This window comes from Gadus macrocephalus, chromosome 18 (genome assembly GCF_031168955.1).
Source record: "Gadus macrocephalus chromosome 18, ASM3116895v1".
In the NCBI taxonomy this organism is placed as follows: domain Eukaryota; kingdom Metazoa; phylum Chordata; class Actinopteri; order Gadiformes; family Gadidae; genus Gadus; species Gadus macrocephalus.
In genome coordinates this window covers 19,476,463-19,500,337 of record NC_082399.1, presented here as the reverse complement: position 1 = coordinate 19,500,337, position 23,875 = coordinate 19,476,463, and the positions used below count along the sequence as shown (strand labels likewise).

Sequence of the window (23,875 nt, the reverse complement as noted above, 5' to 3'; positions counted from 1 at the left end):
TCGTTCTGCCTATCACCGAAACCATATGTCAAAAAACGTCATGCCCATGACCTCCGGAAGCAGAACCTCCCGCGCTTGTAAATAGCATGGATTGCTACCGGTTCGTCCTCTTTACATTGATCGCCTCACCGGACCAGGTAAGACGTTGATCTATTTTTCAGAGCTATAGCACACAGCCACAAGATCGTCACCCATGGGTACAGGCGCCTTTGGGTCCCTGTGGATCAGTGTGGACTGTGTAGTTAACTCTCTTGCGTTAACGTACAGATCACTTAACGTTGGACTATAAATTGTCTTTTTCGTTTGTTTGGTAGAGCACTAGCGCACCCTAGCCAGCTGTCCGCAGCTGTGCGGTTTGTGTGAGCCCGCTAGGTTGCGTCCGCGCACTGGTGCGGGTCACCGCTGCGCTTTTTAGTTGCCATTTGTGACCAGACACAAGGCGAGCCTTCGCGACGCATTCGTGCGTGCTTGCAGGCCACCTTGCACTACGGGCAGATTGTTTGTTGCCGGTAGTATATTGTTTGAGTTAAAAACTCCCAGAGTGAAGTCTCCCTTATTTAAATCTTTGCATTAAGCCAGCTGGTGCATCCGTGCACTGGCGTGAGCCACTATAATTTGTATTGTTGTAGGCACAATATCGTGTCATATACTTTTGATTTGTGGTTAGCTTCTCTACTGCCATTTATTAAGTAGCCAGGAAGAGTGGAGATTATTGTTTAAAAAATAAATAAATAATTATTTATGATTTTGGTGTAGGCCTACTGAATTAGTGTATGCTTTCTGAATTACCAATAAGTGCATTGTCATTATTCAGCCAATTACTGTCTTCACCTGGGTGGTCACTCCTGACTTTGCGTCAGTAGAAGTGCTTAATCAAACAGCACCCTATAGCCGCCGTCCGCAGCCGCTGGGGGGAGTGTGAGCTGGGTCAGGTGCGTCCGCGCGCCCTTGCCGGCCACCAAGGTGTACTCCTGACTTTGCGTCGGTAGAAGTGCTTAATCCAACAGCGCCCTATAGCCGCTGTCCGCAGCCGCTGGGGTAAGTGTGAGCCGGGTCAGGTGTGTTCGCGCGCCCGTGCCGGCTACCAGAGCCCTCTGGTTATTCGGTGTTGGGGGAAGTGCAATTTGCCAGAATGGCCCCACAGCACTGCAGAATCTGCAGCGCGGCGATGAGCGCTGGCGATGGGCACAGAGGGTGCCCTGATTGCCTGGGGGCCGTCCACGTGCTGGAGGACGTAGGCAACCCCTGCAGTGCAGCAGTTGACCTGTCCATGGGGGAGCGACTTCGCCGTGCCAACCAGGTGCGTGGCCAGGTGCAGGAGGGCAGGGTGGAGAGGCGACGCTCACCCCGTCGGTCGCCCCGATCCCGTAAGCGTGGGCATAAGCACACACGCAGACATTCAGAAGATCGGCAGTATGAGTCTCCCCGTAGGTCTGACAAAGAAGAGACCCCCAGGCCGGCGAAGCGCCCCGCCCCGGCTGAGGCAGCAGGGGGCTGAGGCAGCAGGGGGCGGTAGCGCAGAGTCGCGTCATATCCTCGCAGCCCTCCAAGCACTAACAGAAAGGCTAGGCAGGCTGGAGGAGCAGAGAGGCCCGCCATCCCTACCATCAGGCCAGCAGGGTTTACCCTTACGCAGGCCTTTCAGCCAGGATGAGCGAGAGGATGAGGCCAATGATGTGTTATCTCTCCTGGCATCACAGGCCACGGAGGACACAACAGGTGGAGCTGGCCGCGGTGGTGAACCACGTACGGACTCTAGAGATGAGTCCACAGGGGTGGGGGAGACGCCTGTTAGCTCTCTGATGTCCAGGGTGCTGAGCGCCGCTAACATCCTGGGCCTCCAGCCCCCCACACCGGACCCAGTCCCTCAGGGGGGTGTTTGGGATGGCGTCTCGCACACTAGCCCCCCACCTTCTATTCCTGTGGCAGAGGACTACACCAGGATGCTCACGTCCAGTTGGGGCAGGGCCTCGAAGCGGCCCCAGTGTAATGCAGGCTGCCGTCAGCTGGCAATGACTGTTTACCCAGCTGAAACAGGGCTTGGGGACATGCCACCAGTGGAGGCGTTAATTGCCTCCTTGACATCGCTGGGCCCTGCCCGGGTGTCCTCCAACCCAAGTTGCCCACGTAAGGAGTGTAGAAAGACGGACCGCCTGGTCACTCGCTCCTTTAATGCATCGGCACGAGCATCCCGCACAGGCAACGCTCTAGCTATGACACTGGCGGCTCTGCGTAGGACGCTAGACCCGGCGGACGGAGATGCCATGGGCCTGGTGGAAGCTGCCCTATCGGCTCACGCCCAGCTTACACGTGACGTGGGAGATTCGATGGCTGCTGCAGTGTTGTGCCGTCGGCAGGTGTGGCTTGCGCAGACCTCTCTGCCAGAGGCCATCAGGACGGAGCTGCTCAATCTCCCTGTGGCGCCTGGGCATGTTTTTCATCCGGAGACCCAGACGGTGTTGGACCGCACTGAACGTGCTGTAGCGTCTAGGGAGGCGGTCCAGCGCGTATGTATTAGAACAGGGCTAGCCGCTAACCAAGCGCCAAGGGGTAAGCCCAGGCAACAGCGGCCCAGCTGGCCTTCATGGACAGCTGGTAACTTTCGGGACCGGCCTGTTCAGGCGGCATACCAAGGCCCAGCCCGAGATCCTCATTCTAGAGGGAGACGGGGACAGAGACCGAGTAGGGGCAAGTACGCAGGCCGCCGCGGCGGTGCTGCATAGCGGTCAGGGGCTGCCTGTCGGATGCCCTTCCCAGTTGTCTCGGATCTCCTGGGAGGGGATTGTGCCAGACCCTTGGGTTGTGGCAACAGTAGCCCGTGGGTACCGGCTACAATTTTGACGGCGGCCCCCGGCTTTTTTAGGGGTCAAGGTAACGCCTGTAAGAGACCCAATTTTAAAGTCAGTGCTCGACAAGGAGGTCCAGGAGCTACTTTTAAAAGGTGCCTGTGCGGGCTGCTCGTGCCGATGCATTAAAGGAGCGAGTGACCAGGCGGTCCGTCTTTCTACACTCCTTACGTGGGCAACTTGGGTTGGAGGACACCCGGGCAGGGCCCAGCGATGTCAAGGAGGCAATTAACACTACAGGCACGGGGGTTGAAAATACTCCCGTACCTGGACGACTGGCTTATTTGCGCCCCCTCTCGAGAGCAGGTAGTGCGCGACACCAATACGTTGCTGACCCACATCCAGTTCTTAGGCTTTACACTCAACTGGAAGAAGAGCCCAGAGACTGCTGGGCTTGATGGCTGCAGCAGCTGTAGTGGTTCCACTAGGTCTGCTGAGGTCTCGGCCCTTCCAGTGCTGGTTCAATGCTTTCCAACTCCACCCAAGAGACGACAGGCAGGTCAAGCTGCGTGTTTCTCGAGCTTGCATTTGGGCCCTGCGTCCTTGGAGGAACAGGGAGTTCCTGCTCAGAGGTGTCCCCCTGGGGGGTCTTCCACACAGGAGACAGGTCATCTCGACAGATGCATCCCTAACAGGGTGGGGGGCTGTCTGGGAAGGACGTTCGGTAAGGGGCATTTGGCAGCCTCCGTGGACATCAGAGCATATAAATGTCCTCGAATTGAAGGCCATTCACCTCGCCCTTCAGCGATTCCTGCCAGCGATACGGCGCAACCACGTTCTGGTGAGATCGGACAACACCTCAGCGGTGTATCACGTCAATCACCAGGGGGGGACAAAGTCCCAGAGATGCCTCCAGGTGGCGGAGGAACTACTGACGTGGGCATGGCCTCGACTTGCCTCAGTAAGGGCTGTGCACATTCCGGGCGTAGCAAACAGTGCGGCCGACATGCTCTCCAGGACGGGACCACTCCCGGGAGAGTGGAGACTGCACACAGACGTTGTCAAACAGATCTGGATGCGCTGCGAGGTTGCGCAAGTGGATCTGTTTGCGTCAGCGGAAACAACCCGCTGCCCAGAGTGGTACTCTCTCAGGGGGCAGGGGGGCAGTTTGGGCCTGGATGCTCTATCACAAGAGTGGCCGACAGGCTTGTTGTACGCTTTTCCTCCGATCCCTCTCAGCCCTCAGGTTCTGCAGAGGATCAAGGAGGGCCAACACACAGTCCTGCTGGTTGCCCCTCGTTGGCCAGCGAGACCCTGGTTTTCAGATCTGCTCCAGCTACTGCAGGGTCAGCCATGGCAATTGCCGAGCAGGGCAGACCTGCTGGCACAAGCAGGTGGGCAGATATGGCATCCGAACCCTGTCACCCTGCGCCTTTGGGTTTGGCCAGTACAGAGCCCGTCACTGAGCGTTTAGATGCGTCTGTTCAGGAAACACTCGACAACGCTAGGGCAACTAGAGCCAGCTATGCGCTCAGGTGGAGAATTTTCTCAGGCTGGTGCCAGAGTATGGATATTGAGCCAGCAGCGGCTTGCCCTGTGCCTCACGTGGTGCGTTTCTTGCAGTCCCAGCTGGACCAAGGCAAGGCGGTTAGTACGGTGAAAGTCTACGCTTCTGCCATTTCTGCTTTCCACCAGGGCACGAACAACGGGCCTCTCGGGAGGCATCCCTTGGTGGGCCAGTTCTTGAAGGGAGCACGCCGTTTGCGCCCAGCCCTTACCCTACGGGCACCAGGCTGGGACCTCCCGATGGTTTTAGCATCACTCACTGAAGCTCCGTACGAGCCCATTGCGGATGCCGATCTACGCTCTTTGTCATTGAAAACAGCATTCCTTTTAGCCCTCTGCTTAGCAAGACGGGTTGGGGAGCTGTGTGCCCTCTCTGTCAGTGACGATTGCCTTAGGTGGAGGGTAGGTGGCACCAGTGTGTCACTGTGGCCAAATCCAGCCTTCCTGCCAAAGGTTGTTAATAGGCAGTCCATTAATCAGGTTTTGGAGGTGGATGCGTTTCAGCCTGCCTCTGCCTCACAGGCAGAGCAGGAGAGGTTGCTCACTTTGTGCCCAGTGAGGGCCTTGAGAGCTTACCTGACCCATACACAGCCGCTAAGGGGAGCACACTCCCAACTTTTCGTCTGATACGGGGCAGCAAAGAGGGGTTTACCGCTTTCAAAGCAGAGGCTGTCCCATTGGCTGGTAGACGTTATTTCCCATGCCTACAAAGCGAGCGGGATGCAAGTTCCGCCTGGTTTAAGGGCTCATTCAACCAGAAGTATGGCAACATCCTGGGCGGCCCTTAGGGGAGTGCCGGCTGACGACATCTGTGCAGCGGCTTTATGGTCTACGCCATGCACGTTCACAAGATTTTATAGGGTGGATGTAACTCGCCCGGCTTCGGTCGGCAATGCCGCCCTCATGTCCATGACCGAGCGAGGTTTTTAAGTAAATTTTTAAAAATTTTAGCAATACGTTCCTCGCGACCATTTTGGTATTAGTCATCCCTTTTTAGACCGTAGTGACGGTCAGAGTGAGGTCGATACAGATTAGGGCTTTGACTTCGAACTTCGTGATTCGAATATAATTAGAATATCAAAAAAATAAATCAAAATTCGAACGAATATTAGGCAGCCCTTAATATTCGAACCTGTTATGGGCAGGCCAAGAGGGAGAGACGTCGGAGAACCCATGCAGTCTATTCATAATATTGTAATGACCACAGAAGAGGCAGTGAATGAAGTATTGATTAGACAGCGATTTATTAGAAACATAATAAACCGTTGGAACACGCAAGACCGGTAACCATAGCAACGCCTGTAAACAAACCTCGCAAAGCCCAATTCAGGGCTGAATCCGAATACTCATACTTATAGTATGCATTTTGTAGTACGCCACAAATATAGCGCGTCCGAATGCTCAGTGTGCATTGTGTAGTACGGAAAACGTTTCCGAATGCGTACTACCGCCACAGTATACAACGGTAGGTCACTTAAGTTACCAGACTACGAGTCTGGTAACGGACGAAGAAGAGATGGCTGACCCGACACTACCAACAGCGGCTTAGAAAGCGTCATAGAAAGCGGCGAAAAAAAGACATTAAAAAGAGTAAAAAAGTAAAGTAAGTAATTAAGTAATTAAGTAAAAAGAGACATTTTTAATTTAATAGCAACGATGACAAGACGGAAAACAGGTAACTTATCAAGGTAATTTTGCCGGCATCTGAGGGGAGACACGTCATCTCCAAACATCCGGTGGAGCTACGGCGGTGTTCGGAAGAGTTCAGAGGCGTTCTACGCATAGCTGTAGACCGTTCTAGTCGTTCTACGCATAGCTGTAGTACGGTCAAGTAGTAGACACTGAACATAAATAGTATGTACTAAGTATTCGGATTCAGCCCAGGTATTACTGAAGGCATTTAATGGTCAAAATATTATTAATAAATATTCGAATATATTCGAATACTAATATTAATAAACAAACGAACTTCGAATATGATTTTTGGCCAAAAGTCAAAGCCCTAATACAGATCGTAAGTTACGGATGTAACTATGGATCTGTGAGACCGAGGGATGACCGTCACTATCTTCTGTCGCTCAGAACAGCCTGAGGCGATCAAGGTAGGAGGACGAACCGGTAGCAATCCATGCTATTTACAAGCGCGGGAGGTTCTGCTTCCGGAGGTCATGGGCATGACGTTTTTTGACATATGGTTTCGGTGATAGGCAGAACGATGTACTCATTCCTTTTTAGACCGTAGTGACGGTCATCCCTCAGTCTCACAGATCCATAGTTACATCCGTAACTTACGTTTTCATTCATCGCCCTAAGAAGGAGGAAGGAGGAAACCCCCTTCTGTGAGGGTGCCTCCAGAACCAAGTGCAACGGACCACACATATTTCATCAAATTAAACTTTGGTATGATCCATGCAGCTAACAATATTCCCCATTTCATGTAATTCAAGGATAGACTACACTCCTAATGAGATTACATAATTCATATTTGTACATTCAGTTTAAAAAACAACCAGAGGTCAGGGATTCACTGAGGAATTGCACACAATGTAGATAATCGACACATTTCTACCCAATTAACAATTGCCGGTAGATCCATTTATATATTTTTTTGGTTTCTGATTGTGGCAGATGATTTAATTCACATTACAGAAATGATTCGCTTTAATTAATTTTCTTACATTGGAGATGACAGTAGTTGCAAATGCAAAGGCAAAATACATAAAACAGCAACATTACCTTGTAATTATTACAGAGATTGAGGGAGAAATTGAGGTGGATTTCAAGAGCGATGAAAAGGACATGACAAGAGACACCGAGAGCAATCAAAAGGCCACTTTGCCAGGGGCAGGTGATTCAGGGGCAGCTGCTCCAGGGCCAGTTGCTCCAGGGACCAGACTGCCAGGGACTGATGGGGCGACTGGAGAAGTTAAAACGAAAAAGCCATACAGGTTAAATTCACCGCCCATCATAATCAGCATTGTTGAAGCGGCGGCATCTGTAGGGCTTCATGTGCTGAACATCACCCTTTCCAGGATATAATTAAACAAACACACTGTTATTTCTACTAGCTATCGCATCATAAAACCCGTCCTTAAATCAACCTAAATGATCCTAGTAAACCAACATAAATAACTAACTAAATAAAAGTTTGATTCACTACTGAACTTCGTAATTGTTGGTGTAGATACCTTCACATGGCGAAGTCGAGCTCACAAACCAGCAGGCAATAGGTCGTCTACCAAGATAAAAATATATATAATTACGCTGTGCATATACAAATAAATGTCAGTCTATGCATCATAAAATAACCTCTAATACAATAGACAGTTGACAATTCAAAAGAGGTAGCCATTTAATCAATTTACCCCTGGAGATACCTTCACAGGTGGTGAAGTCGAGCTAACAAACTAGCAGGCAATCGGTCGTCTACCAAGACAAATATATATATAATTACGCCGTGCATATTCAAATAAATATCAGTATATGCATCATCAAAGGACCTCTAATACAATAGACAGTTGACAATTCAAAAGAGGTAGCCATTTAATCAATTTACCCCTGGAGATACCTTCACAGGTGGTGAAGTCGAGCTAACAAACTAGCAGGCAATCGGTCGTCTACCAAGACAAATATATATATATAATTACGCCGTGCATATTCAAATAAATATCATTATATGCATCATAAAAGGACCTCTAATACAATAGACAGTTGACAATTCAAAAGAGGTAGCTATTTAATCAATTTACCCCTGGAGTTACCTTCACAGATGGCGAAGTTGAGCTAACAAACTAGCAGGCAAACGGTCGTCTACCAAGATAAATATATCTATAATTACGCTGTGCATTTACAAATAAATATTAGTATATGCATCATAAAGGGCCTCTGATACAATATAGACAGTAGACAAGTCAAAAGAGGAAGCTATTTAATCAATTTACCGCAGAAGTTACTCGACGGCCAGCAATGGAAATGGATGATCTCCTACGCCGTAAAATGGTTGTTTGGAACTATTCAAGGCTCCATACCCCGGAAGTAGGCGCTACAACGGAGTCCAATGGAAGTGTCGCCACTCTGTTATATCTACCACTCTGGCTTGACTGAGAGCGCTGTTAGCCCAATGTACATAATGGCTCTTTCCCTCCAATTCTTCCTTGGGGTCATAGGTTAATGTACGGTGGCGCTGAGCATTCACCAAATAAAAAAAAGTTTCACAGCTAATGTAGCCGTTAGCACACTCAGGATCTCGTAATTACGAGATATTATCTCGTGATTACGAGATCCTGAGTGTGCTAACGGCTACATTAGCTGTGAAACTTTTTTTTATTACCGTAATTATGTATATGTAATTCTTAAAACTTTTATATTATAAACAACTAAATAAATAAATATGCATAATTTTTATTTTTTTTTCAAATGCGCCAATCACAGTGGTCTGCATACATCTGACTCCTCCTGTTGGAAGTCACTTCACAGAGCTCAACAAGCAGAGACACTTGGCTGAAGTTCACATTGATGCTCTTTTGATTGCGCAAGCCAGGGCCCCGTTTCCCGAAAGCATCTTTAGCCTAAGTGGATCGCAGAGTGGGTCGTACGAGCATCGTACAGTTTTCACACCGTTTCCCGAAAGCATCTTTGGTAACGAACCTCTTAAAAACGCTCACGAGTGCTCCAGGATACTCGTAGGACGCTAAGAGCCTCGTTAGCCTACTATAGCCTCAGTGGCGTAGCCAGTGGACATTCCTAGTTTTGAATGCGTTTTATCATAACACATTGGTAATGGTGTATCACGTGCGTCTGAGCCTAAGGTGGGCCATTATGTTCTTAGTTTGAGAGAGACAGTCCAGGAAATGTTTGAGCAGGCAGGGCACTTAAAATGTGTGAGAGAAAGTGGGGGGGATTTGTGCAGACTGACATAGGCTACTCATAAAACGTAGCATAAAATAATGTAAAAAAAAAAAGGATTAAAAACATTTATAAAAAACAAGCAAAGGAGCAGGCAAAAGGCTGGGATATGGTGGGGATTGGTCACGTTGACGGGAATGTTTAGTGACATGTGGGAGGGTGGAGGGGGTTAAAAAAAAGTCTCAATCACTCTTCGACGTGCATGAAAACCAGCCGCGTAGTTATGAGGGAGGCCATCCTCACACCGATCTTCCTCGTCGTCATCGTCCTCAATGTCCTCCGGTTCAACCAAAGCGACCCCAGCCTTAGCTGCAATTTTGTGCAACATAGCTGTCACACATATCACAGCGCATGACTTGGCCGGCGAAAACTGGAGCCCTCCGCTGGACTTGTGAAGGCATCTAAAGCGCAACTTCCACCTCCCGATCGTGCGCTCAGTATTAGGACTGATATATATGTCGGCCTAGGCTTAATCAATTGTGTTTTAATATCTTTAGCATTCATATTATTGCAATCTATTCTCTTCGTAGGCTACTCTGCGGTTGGCCTTGATGGGGAGATATGTTAACCCTTTTTAACCCCATTTTCCTCCGACATTCCTGCGTCTCCCCCTGCGTCATAGCCCATTTCAGCACCAATCCAGTGGACAGGTACAATCCTACGATCGTCTTGAGTGCAGCGAATGCGCGTTCACGTTAAGAGGAGTTTCGGGAAACGCTCCAAAGAAATTATCGATGGTTCGAAAGATCCTGCTTTCGAACGAGCGAAGATCCATCGATATCAGGAAATGGGGCCCAGGCTCGCTAGTTTATTTGGCAGTGTACGTAATGTCGGCAGGCACCAGATCTGGGAAAGTTTTAAGAAAGAACACAACAGCAGCGAAGGACGACAAAATGCTCCCCTCCGCCTCCGTTCAAACATGTGACATCAACTTTCAAAGTGGTGATGACTCCACAGATACCCCCCATGTCTCTGAACCGAAGAAAGGTAAGTTTGAACAGGTTATGACCTAGCATTATGTTCATAAAATTAGGCTATGCTTACTGGTTAGCATTAACACTGGCAACCTTTCCCACACATTGACGAGACTATGGCGCACCGCCAGTCTCATGGTGAGAAAATCGATTCATTGGCCGAAGCATGTCATGCCCTGGTACGAGACCTAGATTTGTTTTTATTATTATTAATACGTATTTATTACACAGTCGGAGTACATATGTGGTTATTTTTGACTAGGTATTATGTAATTCTTAAAACTTTTGTTACGACCACGGGTCGGAACAAATGGAGTGTCGGAGAAATGACATGGATGGGGCCTTCGGGTGCACTCCCACTAGGCCAGTGTGGTCGTGGCCCAAGTCCGTTTCACACCTCTACTGTGCTCAAGTCTAGTTCGTTTGGCCAGTGTGAGTGCGCCAAGTGTACTCAAGTCCACTTCCATTCCGTGGCCTGAGCACACTTGGGAGAGGTGTGCTCAGGCCACGGTACAGATGCTAATGAGCCGACACGCACGGCTACGCAACCTGAGCTGGATGACGTATAGTCCATGCGACGACCCTTCTTTCCCATTAAACGATAAACATGACGGCTAGCGGTTCACGTTGATGCGATAGTGAAGTTGAGTTTTTGATCAAAAATACCCCGTTCGTCACGGCACAGGCTGTCTTGGTTCACTCACTGGAGAAGGCGGGGCTGCGCACATAGTCTAACCTCCCAAAGCTCTTTAGAATAATTTGCCTCTCGTAGATCGCACCATCTTTCAACGTCTTTGTTTAATACGACTGCATCACCTTCTCTCACATGATCAGCAGCTCGCGGATTTCACTTTTTTTCAAGTTAGAAGTCAACTGCTCATGATCATATCGCTGCGTTGTCTCTGTGGAGCAACACCACTACCCAAGCCCCCCCCCTTGAACCGCGGAGCCGTCACATTTACAACAGAATGAAACCCAATAAACCACTAATGTGTGCAGGGTCCGGGAGGGTAAATTGGGGTTCTAGCTCACGCGCGGAAATATAAAAATGTGTTGCTCCAAATAAGCAACAAAGTCAGTAAAGTGGCAACTGTGTTCTCTGTGTTGTTCTACTAATCAGCGGACGCTTGGTGGTGACATGTTACAACGTGATGACGTATGTAGAAGAGGCAACCGTGCTCAGGCCCAGTTGCGATTGCCTAGTGTGAGCACAGGCCAGAGAACAATAGGGGGGGGGTGGGGCATCTAGACTTGGTTAGGTGTGAAACAGACTTGGGCCACGGTACAGATGGCCTAGTGTGAGTGCACTGACAGCTGTCCCGCACATATTTTACATTTTAGGGCATTTAGCAAACGCTTTTATTCAAAGCGACTTACATCGGTTAATACACACATTGACACACCGACGGCAGAGTCCACCATGCAAGGCGACAGCCAGCTCATCAAGAGCCATTTGGGTTAAGTGTCTTGCTCAGGGACACATCAACACTCAGCTAGGAGGAGCTGGGGATCGAACTCTGACCGTAGGCCTATTAAAGCCTGAGCCTATTCAAATAACCTGGTCTTGTCATAGTGTATAAAAATGTGATTTATTATTCTGCATGAATTACATTACAGCTTAGTGGCTACTTTACAGCTGAGCAACTACTTAAATGTCCAAAATACTCTAAGCTATTCATGAGAACGGCAATATTTTGCTCCTAACAGTAACTTTGATGCACAATACTTTCAAAATCTCTTACTTTCAAAAGTTATGGCTAGATAGACAATGTTCGTGGTATTTGTTACCGAATTTGCTATAACATAAACAGGCAATTGCTGTGTGTTAGCTGTACAACTATGCTGAAATGACGTTTTTTGACAGGTGACCAGTCACCAACGGTGAAGAATCTCCTCCAAAAGGCCAAGATGAGAGAGCGGTCTCAAGATAAGAAACTCCAGAAAGTGATAAAGGAGAGGGATGCTCTTCGCAAACAACTGGCATGTAAGGTTCAACAAGCCTACATTTTCGGTGTATGACACAAAAATGTATACAGTGTCAGTCAAACATATACCTGGTGGTATTCCAAGTAGGAGGTTAAGTGGTACACCTGGTTAGTTAAGTTAGATGAAGTGGTAAACCTCCTTATAGTAGCCTGCTGGCTTTCTGTAGTTAAGAGAATGGAGACTCCAGACTCTTCTATTATCATATTTACCACTACCTCTAGCTTTACTTACCCTGGTTCGACACTTAACCACCTAATAGTAACCACAATAGTATACAGTGTTACAATAGTAACACATCCCAGGTCTAGGGTTATTTTGACTTTACACAAAATATTACCTTTGTTGGAACAAAAAGGAAGAAATGGTATTCTGTGTAAGGCATCAGCAACATCTGGTTAATCTTTGTTTTTTTGTACTGTCTAGACCTGTCTAAAGCTCCCAGAGAAGAACAATCTTCAGAGGAAGACACTGCCTCCTGCTCATCATTGTCTTCAATGAGCCGGTCCTCCTCTTGTTCTTCCTCCTCCTCCTCAGATGAGAAGATGAAACGAAAGGGCAAGGGAAAACTCAGACTTTCAAAGACAAAGAACAAAATAAAGAAGGCCAGGATGCACCACAAAGTGACTGATGTCCGCAAAAGAGGTAAAACTCTAGTAAAACGTTGAATCTATCCTTTATGGAGCAAATTCATTTTCCACCTCCCCTTGTCTTCAACATTTGAGATTGACCTTTCTCCAGGTCATTCAGCCTTTCTCTGAGTTTGACCAGAGAGGTTAAAAGTGAAGCGAGAAGCACAAATGTCTGTTAAATTCTGTTTTCTATTTTCAGAAGGGGGAGGGGGGGAAATCCCAGAGTTGAGCCCTCATACCTCATACAGAAGTTAATTGAAAAGTTTACATTGTGACGTTATGTGACACTCCCACTTATGCAGACTGGAACTATTCACGTTTACTCCCATTGTAGTCTGGCTGAGCGGAAATGGACAGCGTCTATTGCGCTAGCGTCGGATTCCACCGCTACTCCTCCCCTTCCGGTTGCTGGCTTTCCCGTATTGCGCACCGCTGCTGCTTCCCGGGGTTAGCCCCGCCCTACGATTGTGATTGGTTTAAAGAAATAAAAACAGGCCAGCCCAGTTTCCCCCCGGATTGACGGCTCTAAATAGCGTGGTTCCAGACCATTCTACTTGCTGTAGTTTGGTCTGGCTTTGCGAGACTACTCCCATTGTAATGTATTATGTTGCTCTACCTTGGTCAGTAACTTTGGACTGACAGTAGTACTTTTAGCTCCAGCCTAGCATAGATTATTGAATCAGATTAGCCCATTAGCATCTCGCCTATTAGTATCTTGCTCAAAAGTGACTAAGAATTCAAAAAAAAATTCTAATTAAAACTTGATCCTTCTGTAGTTGCAAAGAGTACAAAGACAGTGGATAATGAAATGTGGCGATTGTCTATTCTGATAAAACATGGAACTATACTCTCATTCCAGCATAGTCAATTAGGACATTTGCTGACACATCTGAAAATAGTCCCCCCCCAAATGTGTTAAAAGGATTATCAGGAGTGAATCAACCCGTAGCCCTGTTGTTTGAGGCTGCCAAGTGCTGTCAATAGGTATCAGAATGACAGCAATAGTTACAACGTAGACCAGATGCGGGTATATGAAAACGAAACTCACATGCCCTCAGTAGTTAGCGTTGGCTGCCGTTTCGCTATTTGGTCTACCGTGCATGGAATTCTGTCGTTCTCATGCCTATCGACAGCACTTGGCTATGCGAAACAACAGGGCTACAGGTTGATTCACTCCGCATAATCCCTTTAAGTCAAGTAGTGCAAACCACGGTATTGATCACCATGTTCATTCTCTGTTGGTACACTTTGTAATTACTGAAGTATTACATAGGGAAAATATCAGATTTCTTAGTTACGTTTGAGCAAGATGCTAATGGGCGAGATAATGGTCTAATCTGATTCAATGATCTATGCTTGGCTGGAGCCAAAAATGCTACCGTCAGACTCAGAACGGCTGGATGAACTGGAGAAAGGTCAATCTCAATTAGGCTACTTAACTCAAGGGAAAGTGGAAACTGGTGTAATTCCCCAAATGGTGACGTATCCCTTTAATTCTACCCTAACATAAAGTGGACCAACTATTTAAAGGAGCTAGGTGGAATTCTGTCTTGTCTTGTATGCTGCCACATAATAATACAACAAGCATTTCAACTCATAGCACTGTTGTGAACACACATTTTTATGTACCGTCCATAATGTAGTTTTTCTTTATGATTTGCTCCTTGCAGCCCGTGGCCCTTTTGAAGTGATAAGAAGATACAAGAAGGTCCTGAAAGCATACAATCGGGGCTTGAAATTGTCGGCTTCCTGTGCATACGCAGGGGTGAACGAACTCACAGTCAGGTCCACGGCAAGCATTGCAGAGCTGGCAACAGCGTCACCTGCCGAGTTCACAAAGCTCCTCGATAAAACCAAACAGGCAAAGCTGAAAGATGTAGCAAATTTATGCGAAAACTACATTAAAGGTGATGCTCAGGTTCAGACAAAAATAGATGACTTAAAAAGTCAATGCAAATGAATCCCGTATGCAAAGAGAGCATAATTATTCTTTTTTTACCCGTTCGTGTTGTTTTTTTCAAGTGTGGTTAAGAAATATTGCCTGTCTCTCACTCAGTCTTTCCCTCACTTTCTTGTGCTCTGTCTCACTGTCTTTCTCTCTTTTTCTCACGCTCTGGTTGAACCCCTCTCTCATTCTCTGTTTATTTGATATACCATTCAATACCAATATACATTCTGTTGGCATTCTAGTTTGATCATCTTTTTTGATCAGTTTAATGATCAGTTTTCCAGTAGACCATCAGGTTAACTATCAGTGGTCAGTGTTCCAGTAGAAAACAAAAAGCTATTGGTGAGTTCTTTGAGAGTTCTTTGTTAGAGAGTTATAAATAAAGTATTTTCATCCCCCTTCCCAACAGTGTGTGCTGAGATCATTCATTTCCAGTGTGAGAGTTAAAATATTTGCTATCGTTAATAAATGTTTTGATAAATATTTGTAAATAATTAATAATTACTGTTCCAACTTTATTATAAGGGTCCCCAATACTAATAGTTACATATTACTAATATATTAATTAAGCTTAACCAACTTGATTATAAGGGTCCCCTATACTGACAGTTATATATTACTAATATATTAATTAAGCTTAACCAACTTTATTATAAGGGTCCCCCATACTGATAGTTATATATTACTAATATATTAATTAAGCTTAACCAACTTTATTATAAGTGTCCCCCATACTGATAGTTATATATTACTAATATATGAATTAAGCTTAACCAACTTTATTATAAGGGTCCCCCATACTGATAGTTATATATTACTAATATATTAATTAAGCTTAACCAACTTTATTATAAGGGTCCCCCATACTGATAGTTATATATTACTAATATATTAATTAAGTTTAACCAACTTCATTGTAAGAGTCCTATGAGGAGTGGTTCATATTGGGATAGGCAGAAGCACAGTTTAATAACAATTAGTTAAATAATAATATGTCATTAACTTTTATATTAACATATAGTTTGCAAATAAACATTTAACATTTAAATAATGTAAGAAATAACTGTTAATTAGTGCCAAAAATACATTTAGTTAACTATTAATAAATATTAATACAATATTAGTTAATATTATGTGTTTTCTATTTGTTAAAACTAGAGCTGTCAGTTAAACGCGTTATTAACGGCGTTAACGCAAACCAATTTTAACGGCGTTAAAAAAATTATCGCGCGATTAACGCAAATATTTTATTGACAAAAAAATATTTTTTTTTTTTCTTTGGCTCAAAACAAAGAAGCAGTAGCCTGACTGCTATGTTCAAATGACATTTGTTCAAAGCAGTCGTTTAATTGCACTATAGGCTCTTTTTTTGTATCGTCCTGTTTTGATCAGTATATGCCAATGTTGTTATCAATAAAAAATCATTTGCACAAGACAAGCCGATGCACTTCACCATGTTGATAAGAGAATTAAAATGAGAAGAATTATGGGACAAAAAAATCAAGGGATATTTAGCATAGAAAAATAATTTGCGATTAATCGTGAGTTAACTATGACATTAATGCGATTAATCACGATTAAATATTTTAATCGCTTGACAGCTCTAGTTAAAACATTAACATACAGATTGTATGCAAACAACTAATATTTAATTAATGATGGAAAAACTATTAACTTGTGCCAAATAGATATTTTAGTAACAATTAACAAATATTAACAAAGGGTTGGGTAATGACTAGTTTGCTATTTATTATGGCACCTTATTATAAAGCGTTACCAATACATTTTGTTACATATGTTCAATGTTTCTTGTCTCCCATTTCATCAGCCCTAATGACATTCTTCCACATGGCAATAGATTTACTAGTGAAACCGTATGATTTCTGATATTTGTTCATAGTGGTTCTGCCACACCCCACAACCAATTACATGATAGAACGAAGGGCCATAAAATCTGTAGGCCTATCCAATAGAATATTTTCGCGTAGGGCTACATGAATTTTAATATTATATTTTCACCTATCAATCCACCTACTACACGGCAACTTTATAGCTACCTTTCTGTAAGTGCCGAAACAAACGTTAGCTCGTAATGCTAACTCGTCTAAAAAACACTACTGTATTACATGTGTCACACTATTGATACAACGATTTGTGTTGATTTATGACAACATTTCATTTATTTGCATTCATGATTTTCACAAGCCCTCTGTTTTCACAAGCCCTCTGACAAAGTCCCAGCGAGCCAAGTCCCAGCCAATGAGGGATGAGTTCTCTCATGAATATTCACGAGCCAAGTCCCAGCCAATGAGGGATGAGTTCCCTCATGAATATTCACGAGCTTCCCGCTACCACCCTGCAAAAAATAAACTCGCCGCCGGGCAGTGTGGCTCCGGTGGGAGACAATCGCTTTCATGTAGGCTACTTCAGGGAGGCAAAGTTCATTTCCCCTGATTCCTTCTCAACCATGGCTGAGATAACCCCAACTATGAGTCTCGTTGTGGAAATACCAGAAACGTCAGAAAACCTGACGTGTTATGCGCCATAACACCAACAGCAGAACGGTTATCCAAATAACAAAGAAGTGTACAACACTTGCGTAACAGTGTGTGTATTAACACACACACAAACACACGTGGCGCTCGCACGGTCGTAGCTCATTGGGCAAATCAGAGAAGGGGAGGTAACATGTTCAAAATCGAAAATTCCAAACCGGCGCGTCTGAGCTTTGTCCTTTCAAAGTCAGAGCAGGATAGCTAGTGCTCGTTTTACACCTAAAGCCTTTACTAGCTACTGGAGGACCATAGGCAGGCTAGGAGAACTCATATTAATGTTAGAAAATCTTTTCTTGCTTGGGAAAGAGGAGAGACCCTCTCCAGAGGAAGCCCGGGGCCCCCCATCTAGAGCCAGGCCCAGACAGAGGGCTCGTCGGCGAGCGCCTGGTGGCCGGGTTTGCCACAGAGCCCGGCCGGGCACAGCCCGAAGAAGCGTTGTTGTTGTGGCACCCCTCCCCCCCACCCACCCCTCTCCGTCCTCTGGGTCCGACCACTCTCAGGAAGACCCGCTGGGGCCCCTCAGGGACCTCGACGGTCCGGACCCGGGTGGCAGACGCTGGCTCTGGGGACGTGGAACTTCACCTCACTGTGGGGAAAGGAACCAGAGCTTGTGAGGGAGATGGAGTGCTACCAATTAGATCTGGTGGGGCTTACCTCTACGCAGTCTCTGGTACCGTACTCCTGGATAGGGGTTGGAGTTGCCATGGGTGTGAGGCGCCGGGCGGGTGTGGGGATACTCAGAAATCCCCAGCGCCGCGGTGTTGGAGTTTACCCCGGTGGACGAGAGTCGCCTCCCTACCCCTAAGGTTGGTTGGGCGGGGGGGGGAAACTTTGACTGTTCTTTGTGCTGTCGAGTGTTCGCACCGCACACGCGGTGATTTATAGGAACTATTGCGTACGACACACACCGCTCCACAGAGGTGTGTGTGTGGGTGTCGCCCGCACGCTCCCCGGGACCAACCTAGGTCGAGACCCGCTTGTTTCCGTCGTTCGTCGGTTTCACGGAGGCGCTCGGCCCGGCTCGGCTCAGTCTTAACCCGGCCCGACCCAGGTCACTCTGTTAAGTCCCTTCACAACAGTTAAGCTTTAATACGAATTCAGACCACCCCCATTTAGCGGGATCAAGGTCTCTCTTGGTTAATACGAAACAATGATGTATCTTTTTGCCTTGTGAATCAACAAAACCTCTTTTACGTCTCTGCCTTGTCACCCTCTATACACGTCAGTCACAATCAACCATTGCTTGCACTATGCGCCACTTACCGTGAGGGGATCAGCTGGGAGAGCGCGTCGTTCTGCTTTGCCTGTGTCGAGGAGTCGACAGGGAAAAGGACTCGAACGATTGAGTTAACCTACTACAAATGTAGTCAGGTCGATTTATTTTTAGGTCCAATAATCACAATAACTTTTACAACTGAGTATAGATTTGAAAAGAAAAGACAATAAAAGAAGAAGAAAATAGATGTAAGATGGACATGATTTTAACCAAACTATGCTAAATCTAAGAGGGGATCCTAATTGAGCCTTTCCCAAGGAAGGGTAGGCAGCGCTGTAAAGGGGGGGGGGGGAAACTAATTCCTTCTCAAAACCCCAACGGCTCCCGAGCGGGTCTCGGGGAAAGGGTTTTAAGACTCAACTAATGCTAAAGGGGATTCCTACTAAAACCACCAACGGCTCCCGAGCGGGTCTCGGGAAGGTGTTTTTAAGACTAAACTAATGCTAAAGGGGATTCCTACTAAAACCACCAACGGCTCCCGAGCGGGTCTCGGGGAAGGGGTTTTAAGACTAAACTAATGCTAAAGGGGATTCCTACTAAAACCACCAACGGCTCCCGAGCGGGTCTCGGGGAAGGTGTTTTAAGACTAAACTAATGCTAACTAACTAAACTAAACTAAAGTCGGAACCGAGCGCTGAGTCCTTAAGATGAAAATCTATTGCTATGTAGGCCACAGTTTTTTGAGCAGAAGAGCAGAGCAGAGCAGAGCACACGACACCACACCAACAGCAGAACACCCAAAAACCGACTGAGCTCTCCCTGCAGATCTCTCTGCTTAACACTTCTGATAACATAAGATCTTTTGTTATAAGTTTCCAAGTTCACCGTATTTTGCCCGAGGGGCAACACAAGAAGCTTGAAATCGTGCACATGTTATCACATGCCGAGTGTTCCCATATCATGGGGTCTAAAGGGACACACGTTCTTTGTATTCCTCTAATGTTTCTCCACAAGGAGATATGTTTAAGCATTCAATTTACTACATAAAAAGGGTATATAAGGTAACCAGTTGGCTCTATGATAAGACTTTTTAAGGCACATAATTTAACACATAAGAATATCTAAAGTAAGCAATTTACTTTCTCATTAGATATATAAGGCACACAAAAAAGGATATAAGGCAAGCAATTCATTTTATCGTAAGATATATAAGGTGTCACACCTGGTGACTTCCCTGATCCCTGATTGTTTCCACCTGTGTCTCCCCTCCTCATGTGTATATAGGCTTTGTCTTCCCTTGTCCTTTTTGCCAGAGTATTTCGTTCGTCACCGTCCATGTACCTCCAGCTCCTGACCCAGCCTTGTCCTTGTCACTACCTGAACCAAGATACAGAGCTGAGTTCTAGTTTCTTGTTTTTGCCACGTAAGCGTGATTATTGTCTCTAGCGTTTTGTTAAGTTTTTGATCGCTCGTGTTTGACGATAGGACAGGGAGTCCTAATAAAGTTTGTTTTTTGTTTGATCGCCTATCTGCATCTGAGTCCTCTTTCTAAAGCCCGCCTGACAGAATACTCTGGCCAGATATGGACTCAGCAGAGGCAGAACGTTTGTCCAGCGCCCTACGCGCCCAGGAAGCCCGTCTTTCTCGCCAGGAGGAATTCCAGTCGGCGATGGCTTCACAGATGGGGCTGGTTTCGACGCAGCTGCAGGACATAATTGGCCAGCTCACTCGCCAGACCGCTCCGGCTCCGCTTCCGACCCCGGAAGTAACTCCAACTGTCCCCATGCCGCTTATCGGAGCGGGCAGTAAGTTGGCTTCCCCAGCGCGATACGCCGGAGAGCCGGACCAAAGCAGGATATTTTTTATTGACTGCTCTATTCATTTTGAATTTAATCCTCGTGCGTTTCCCACAGACCGGTCCAAGGTAGCGTTTATGATTTCTCACCTGACCGGTAGAGCTAAGACTTGGGCTGCTGCTGAATGGGGGAGGGGCTCGCCCGTTTGCCTTTCCCTCACGGATTTTCAAGCAGCACTCACCAGAACTTTTGACCCGGTAACCATGAGCCGTGAGAAGGCACAGGAACTAAGTAGCCTTAAGCAAGGCAGCGGATCTGTGTGTGACTATGCCATTCGCTTCCGCACACTGGCGGGAGATAGCGGGTGGAACGCTGTAGCCCTCTATGATATTTTTTTGAAAGCCCCAGTATCCAGGACCTCCTCGTTCCCTTGGATTTACCCACCGACGTGGATGAACTCACCGCCCTCGCGATCCGGACGGACAACAGACGCACCCAGCTCCAGCGGCAACGGGAGGGGAGATCTTCGAACACAGAGGCTCAGCTTCGCCCTCAACCTTCACCTGGAGCAGCTCTTCAGTCTTCACCGTAGGACCAGCTTCATCCGTCGGCTGTCGCTGGAGAGGAGGAACCCATGCAGCTGGGGAGGGCTCGACTATCTCCGGAGGAGAGGAGAAGACGTCAACTGGAGGGCAGATGCTTTTATTGTGGAGAGACCGGTCATCTCGTCGCCTCCTGCCGACCAAGAAGTCTCTAGCAGTGAGCCATGTCACAGCATCAAGCCCCACAGCTCGCACTCTCACCAAGGTCCAGGTAAAGCACACCGACACTGACCTTGAAGCCCTCATAGACTCTGGGGCAGATGAGAGTCTGATGGACTGGGGCCTAGCCAGAAAATTGGGGCTTAATATTGAACTCCTGGAACGGCCCGTTAGGGCCAGCTCCCTTAATGGGATAGATATTTTCCTAATCACACACATCAGTGAACCAGTACACCTGCACATCAATGACCATAAGGAACTATTACGCTTTTACCTGTTCAGATCCTCCTCCCATTCTCTGGTGCGGGGGCAGTCATGGCTGCTGAATCACAATCCCCACATCGACTGGAGAACGGGAGAGATTAGGGGATGGGGGGACGGTTGTACGCAGACATGCCTTGTTCCGCTCTCTCAAGATGAGCTTGTCACAGAAATTAATTTGTTCTCTACCAACCCAACCTTAGAGGCCGAGTTCCCGGACCTGAACAAGGTCCCTCCCTGTTATCATCATCTCGGCCAAGTCTTCAGCAAGACCAAGGCTCTGTCTCTTCCTCCTCATCGCCCTTCCGACTGCGCCATAGACCTGATCCCCGGTTCCACCATCCCCAAGGGCCGCCTATACTCTGTTTCCGGCCCTGAGAAGGAGGCGATGAGGGAGTACATTTCTGCTTCCCTAAAAGCAGGTCTGATTCGTCCCCTGCTGGCGCTGGTTTTTTCTTCGTCGGAAAGAAGGACGGCTCACTAAGACCCTGCATCGACTACAGTCCACTCAATGACATTACCATAAAGAACAGGTACCCCCTCCCTCTCATTTCCTCTGTCTTTGATCAGCTCCAACAGGCCAAGATTTTCACGAAGCTAGACCTTCGAAACGCCTACCATCTAGTCCGCATCAGGGAGGGGGACGAGTGTAAAACTGCGTTCAACACCCCCAGTGGCCACTACGAATATCGAGTTATGCCTTTCGGACTCACTCATGCCCCCGCAGTTTTTCAGGCCATGATTAACGATGTTCTCTGAGATTTTCTTGATCGCTTTGTCTATGTTTACATTGATGATATTCTCATTTACTCTCCTGACCTCGACACCCACCGTAATCACGTCAACCAGGTTCTCGAAAGACTGCTGGCTAATCACTTGTATGTCAAAGCAGAAAAGAGTTTGTTCCATGCCGACACTGTCTCTTTCCTGGGCTTCATCGTAGCCCCCGGAAGTGTACAGATGGACCTGGCTAAAGTTAGCGCTGTGTCCGAGTGGCCAACCCCCGACAGCCGCAAGAAGGTTCAGCAGTTCCTCGGGTTTGCTAACTTTTACAGGCGGTTTGTCAGAGGCTTCAGCGCGATAGCAGCTCCTCTCCATGCTCTCACGTCTCCACAGGGGCAGTTCCGGTGGTGCCCCGAAGCCGAGAAGGCGTTCAGTACACTCAAGCGTCGGTTCCCCTCCGCCCCCATCCTCACCTTGCCAGATCCCAAGCGCCAGTTCGTGGTGGAGGTGGATGCATCCGATGAGGGCATCGGGGCCATGCAACGCTCCAACCAGGATGGTAAGGTGCACCCCTGTGCCTTCCTGTCGAGGCGACTGTCCAAGGCGGAGCGCAACTACGATGTCGGTAACCGGGAATTGCTGGCTGTTAAACTCGCCCTGGAGGAATGGAGGCACTGGCTAGAGGGGGCCGAACTTCCGTTCATTGTCTGGACAGACCACAGGAATCTTGAGTATATTAGAAAGGCTAAGCGCCTCAACTCTCGTCAGGCCAGGTGGGCGCTGTTTTTTAACCGCTTTTCCTTTTCTCTTTCGTACAGGCCGGGGTCCCGGAACGTCAAACCGGATGCCTTGTCTCGACTATTCGACCCCGAGCCTGAGGCCAAGGAACCAGAAACCATCCTCCCACTGACCCGTGTGGTTGGAGCGGTTACTTGGCCCATAGAGACTGAGGTTAAGCGGGCGAATGGTGGTGCCCCGGCACCTAGAGGGTGCCCCGCTAACCGTGTGTTTGTCCCCGTCAAGCTGCGCCCACAGGTGATCCACTGGGCTCACACCTCACTTCTGTCATGTCACCCGGTCAAGAGAATGGTGTTCGTCATCTCCCGGCGGTTCTGGTGGCCATCCATGGAGGTGGGGGTCAGGGAGTACATTGATGCATGTGCGGTCTGCGCCAGAAACAAGACTTCTTCCGGTGCCCGCATGGGGCTCTTACAACCGCTCCCCATCCCCTCCAGACCGTGGTCCAACATCGCACTCGACTTCGTCACGGGCCTCCCGGCTTCTCAAGGCAACACCACCATTCTAACGGTGGTGGACAGATTCTCCAAGATGGTCAGGTTTATTGCTCTGCCCAAGCTGCCGTCTGCCAAAGAGACGGCAGAAGTCATGATGGACCAGGTCTTCAAGATCCATGGCTTCCCCACAGACATAGTCTCGGACCGGGGGCCCCAATTCGTGTCACGTTTCTGGAGGGAGTTTTGCCGGCTCATCGGTGCCATGGCCAGACTGACCTCAGGCTACCACCCGGAAGCCAACGGCCAGACCGAGCGCCTCAACCAGCAATTGGAAACCGGTCTTCACTCTGTGGTTTTCCAGAACCCCTCAACATGGAGCAAGCACCTGGTCTGGGTAGAGTATGCGCACAACTCGCTACCTACTTCTGCCACAGGTTTTTCGCCATTTCATTGTGTTTACGGTTATCAACCGCCATTATTTCCAGACAACGAGCTGGAAGTGTCGGTCCCCTCTGCCCATGCCATGATCCAACG

The 23,875-nt window shown here is 47.6% G+C and overlaps 1 protein-coding gene across 1 annotated transcript; it reads left to right on the top strand.

Annotated features, from left to right (window-relative positions):
* The first annotated feature begins 10,057 nt into the window (after positions 1–10,057).
* On the top strand, positions 10,058–15,200 carry LOC132446404 (uncharacterized). The gene is made up of 4 exons (XM_060036668.1): positions 10,058–10,244; positions 12,096–12,215; positions 12,641–12,859; positions 14,517–15,200. The coding sequence occupies exons 1-4, from the start codon at positions 10,085–10,087 to the stop codon at positions 14,804–14,806; spliced, it is 789 nt and encodes a 262-aa protein (XP_059892651.1). The 5' UTR covers positions 10,058–10,084; the 3' UTR covers positions 14,807–15,200.
* Positions 15,201–23,875: the final 8,675 nt, after the last annotated feature.

What these genes read in the sequence shown, in the direction of transcription:
- LOC132446404 (XM_060036668.1), top strand. Translation starts at nt 10,085, where the DNA reads ATGTCGGCAGGCACCAGATCTGGGAAAGTTTTAAGAAAGAACACAACA. An exon ending in TCTTCGCAAACAACTGGCAT is followed by an intron (nt 12,216 to 12,640) that starts GTAAGGTTCAAC and finishes TGTACTGTCTAG; the next exon opens with ACCTGTCTAAAGCTCCCAGA. An exon ending in GACTGATGTCCGCAAAAGAG is followed by an intron (nt 12,860 to 14,516) that starts GTAAAACTCTAG and finishes TGCTCCTTGCAG; the next exon opens with CCCGTGGCCCTTTTGAAGTG.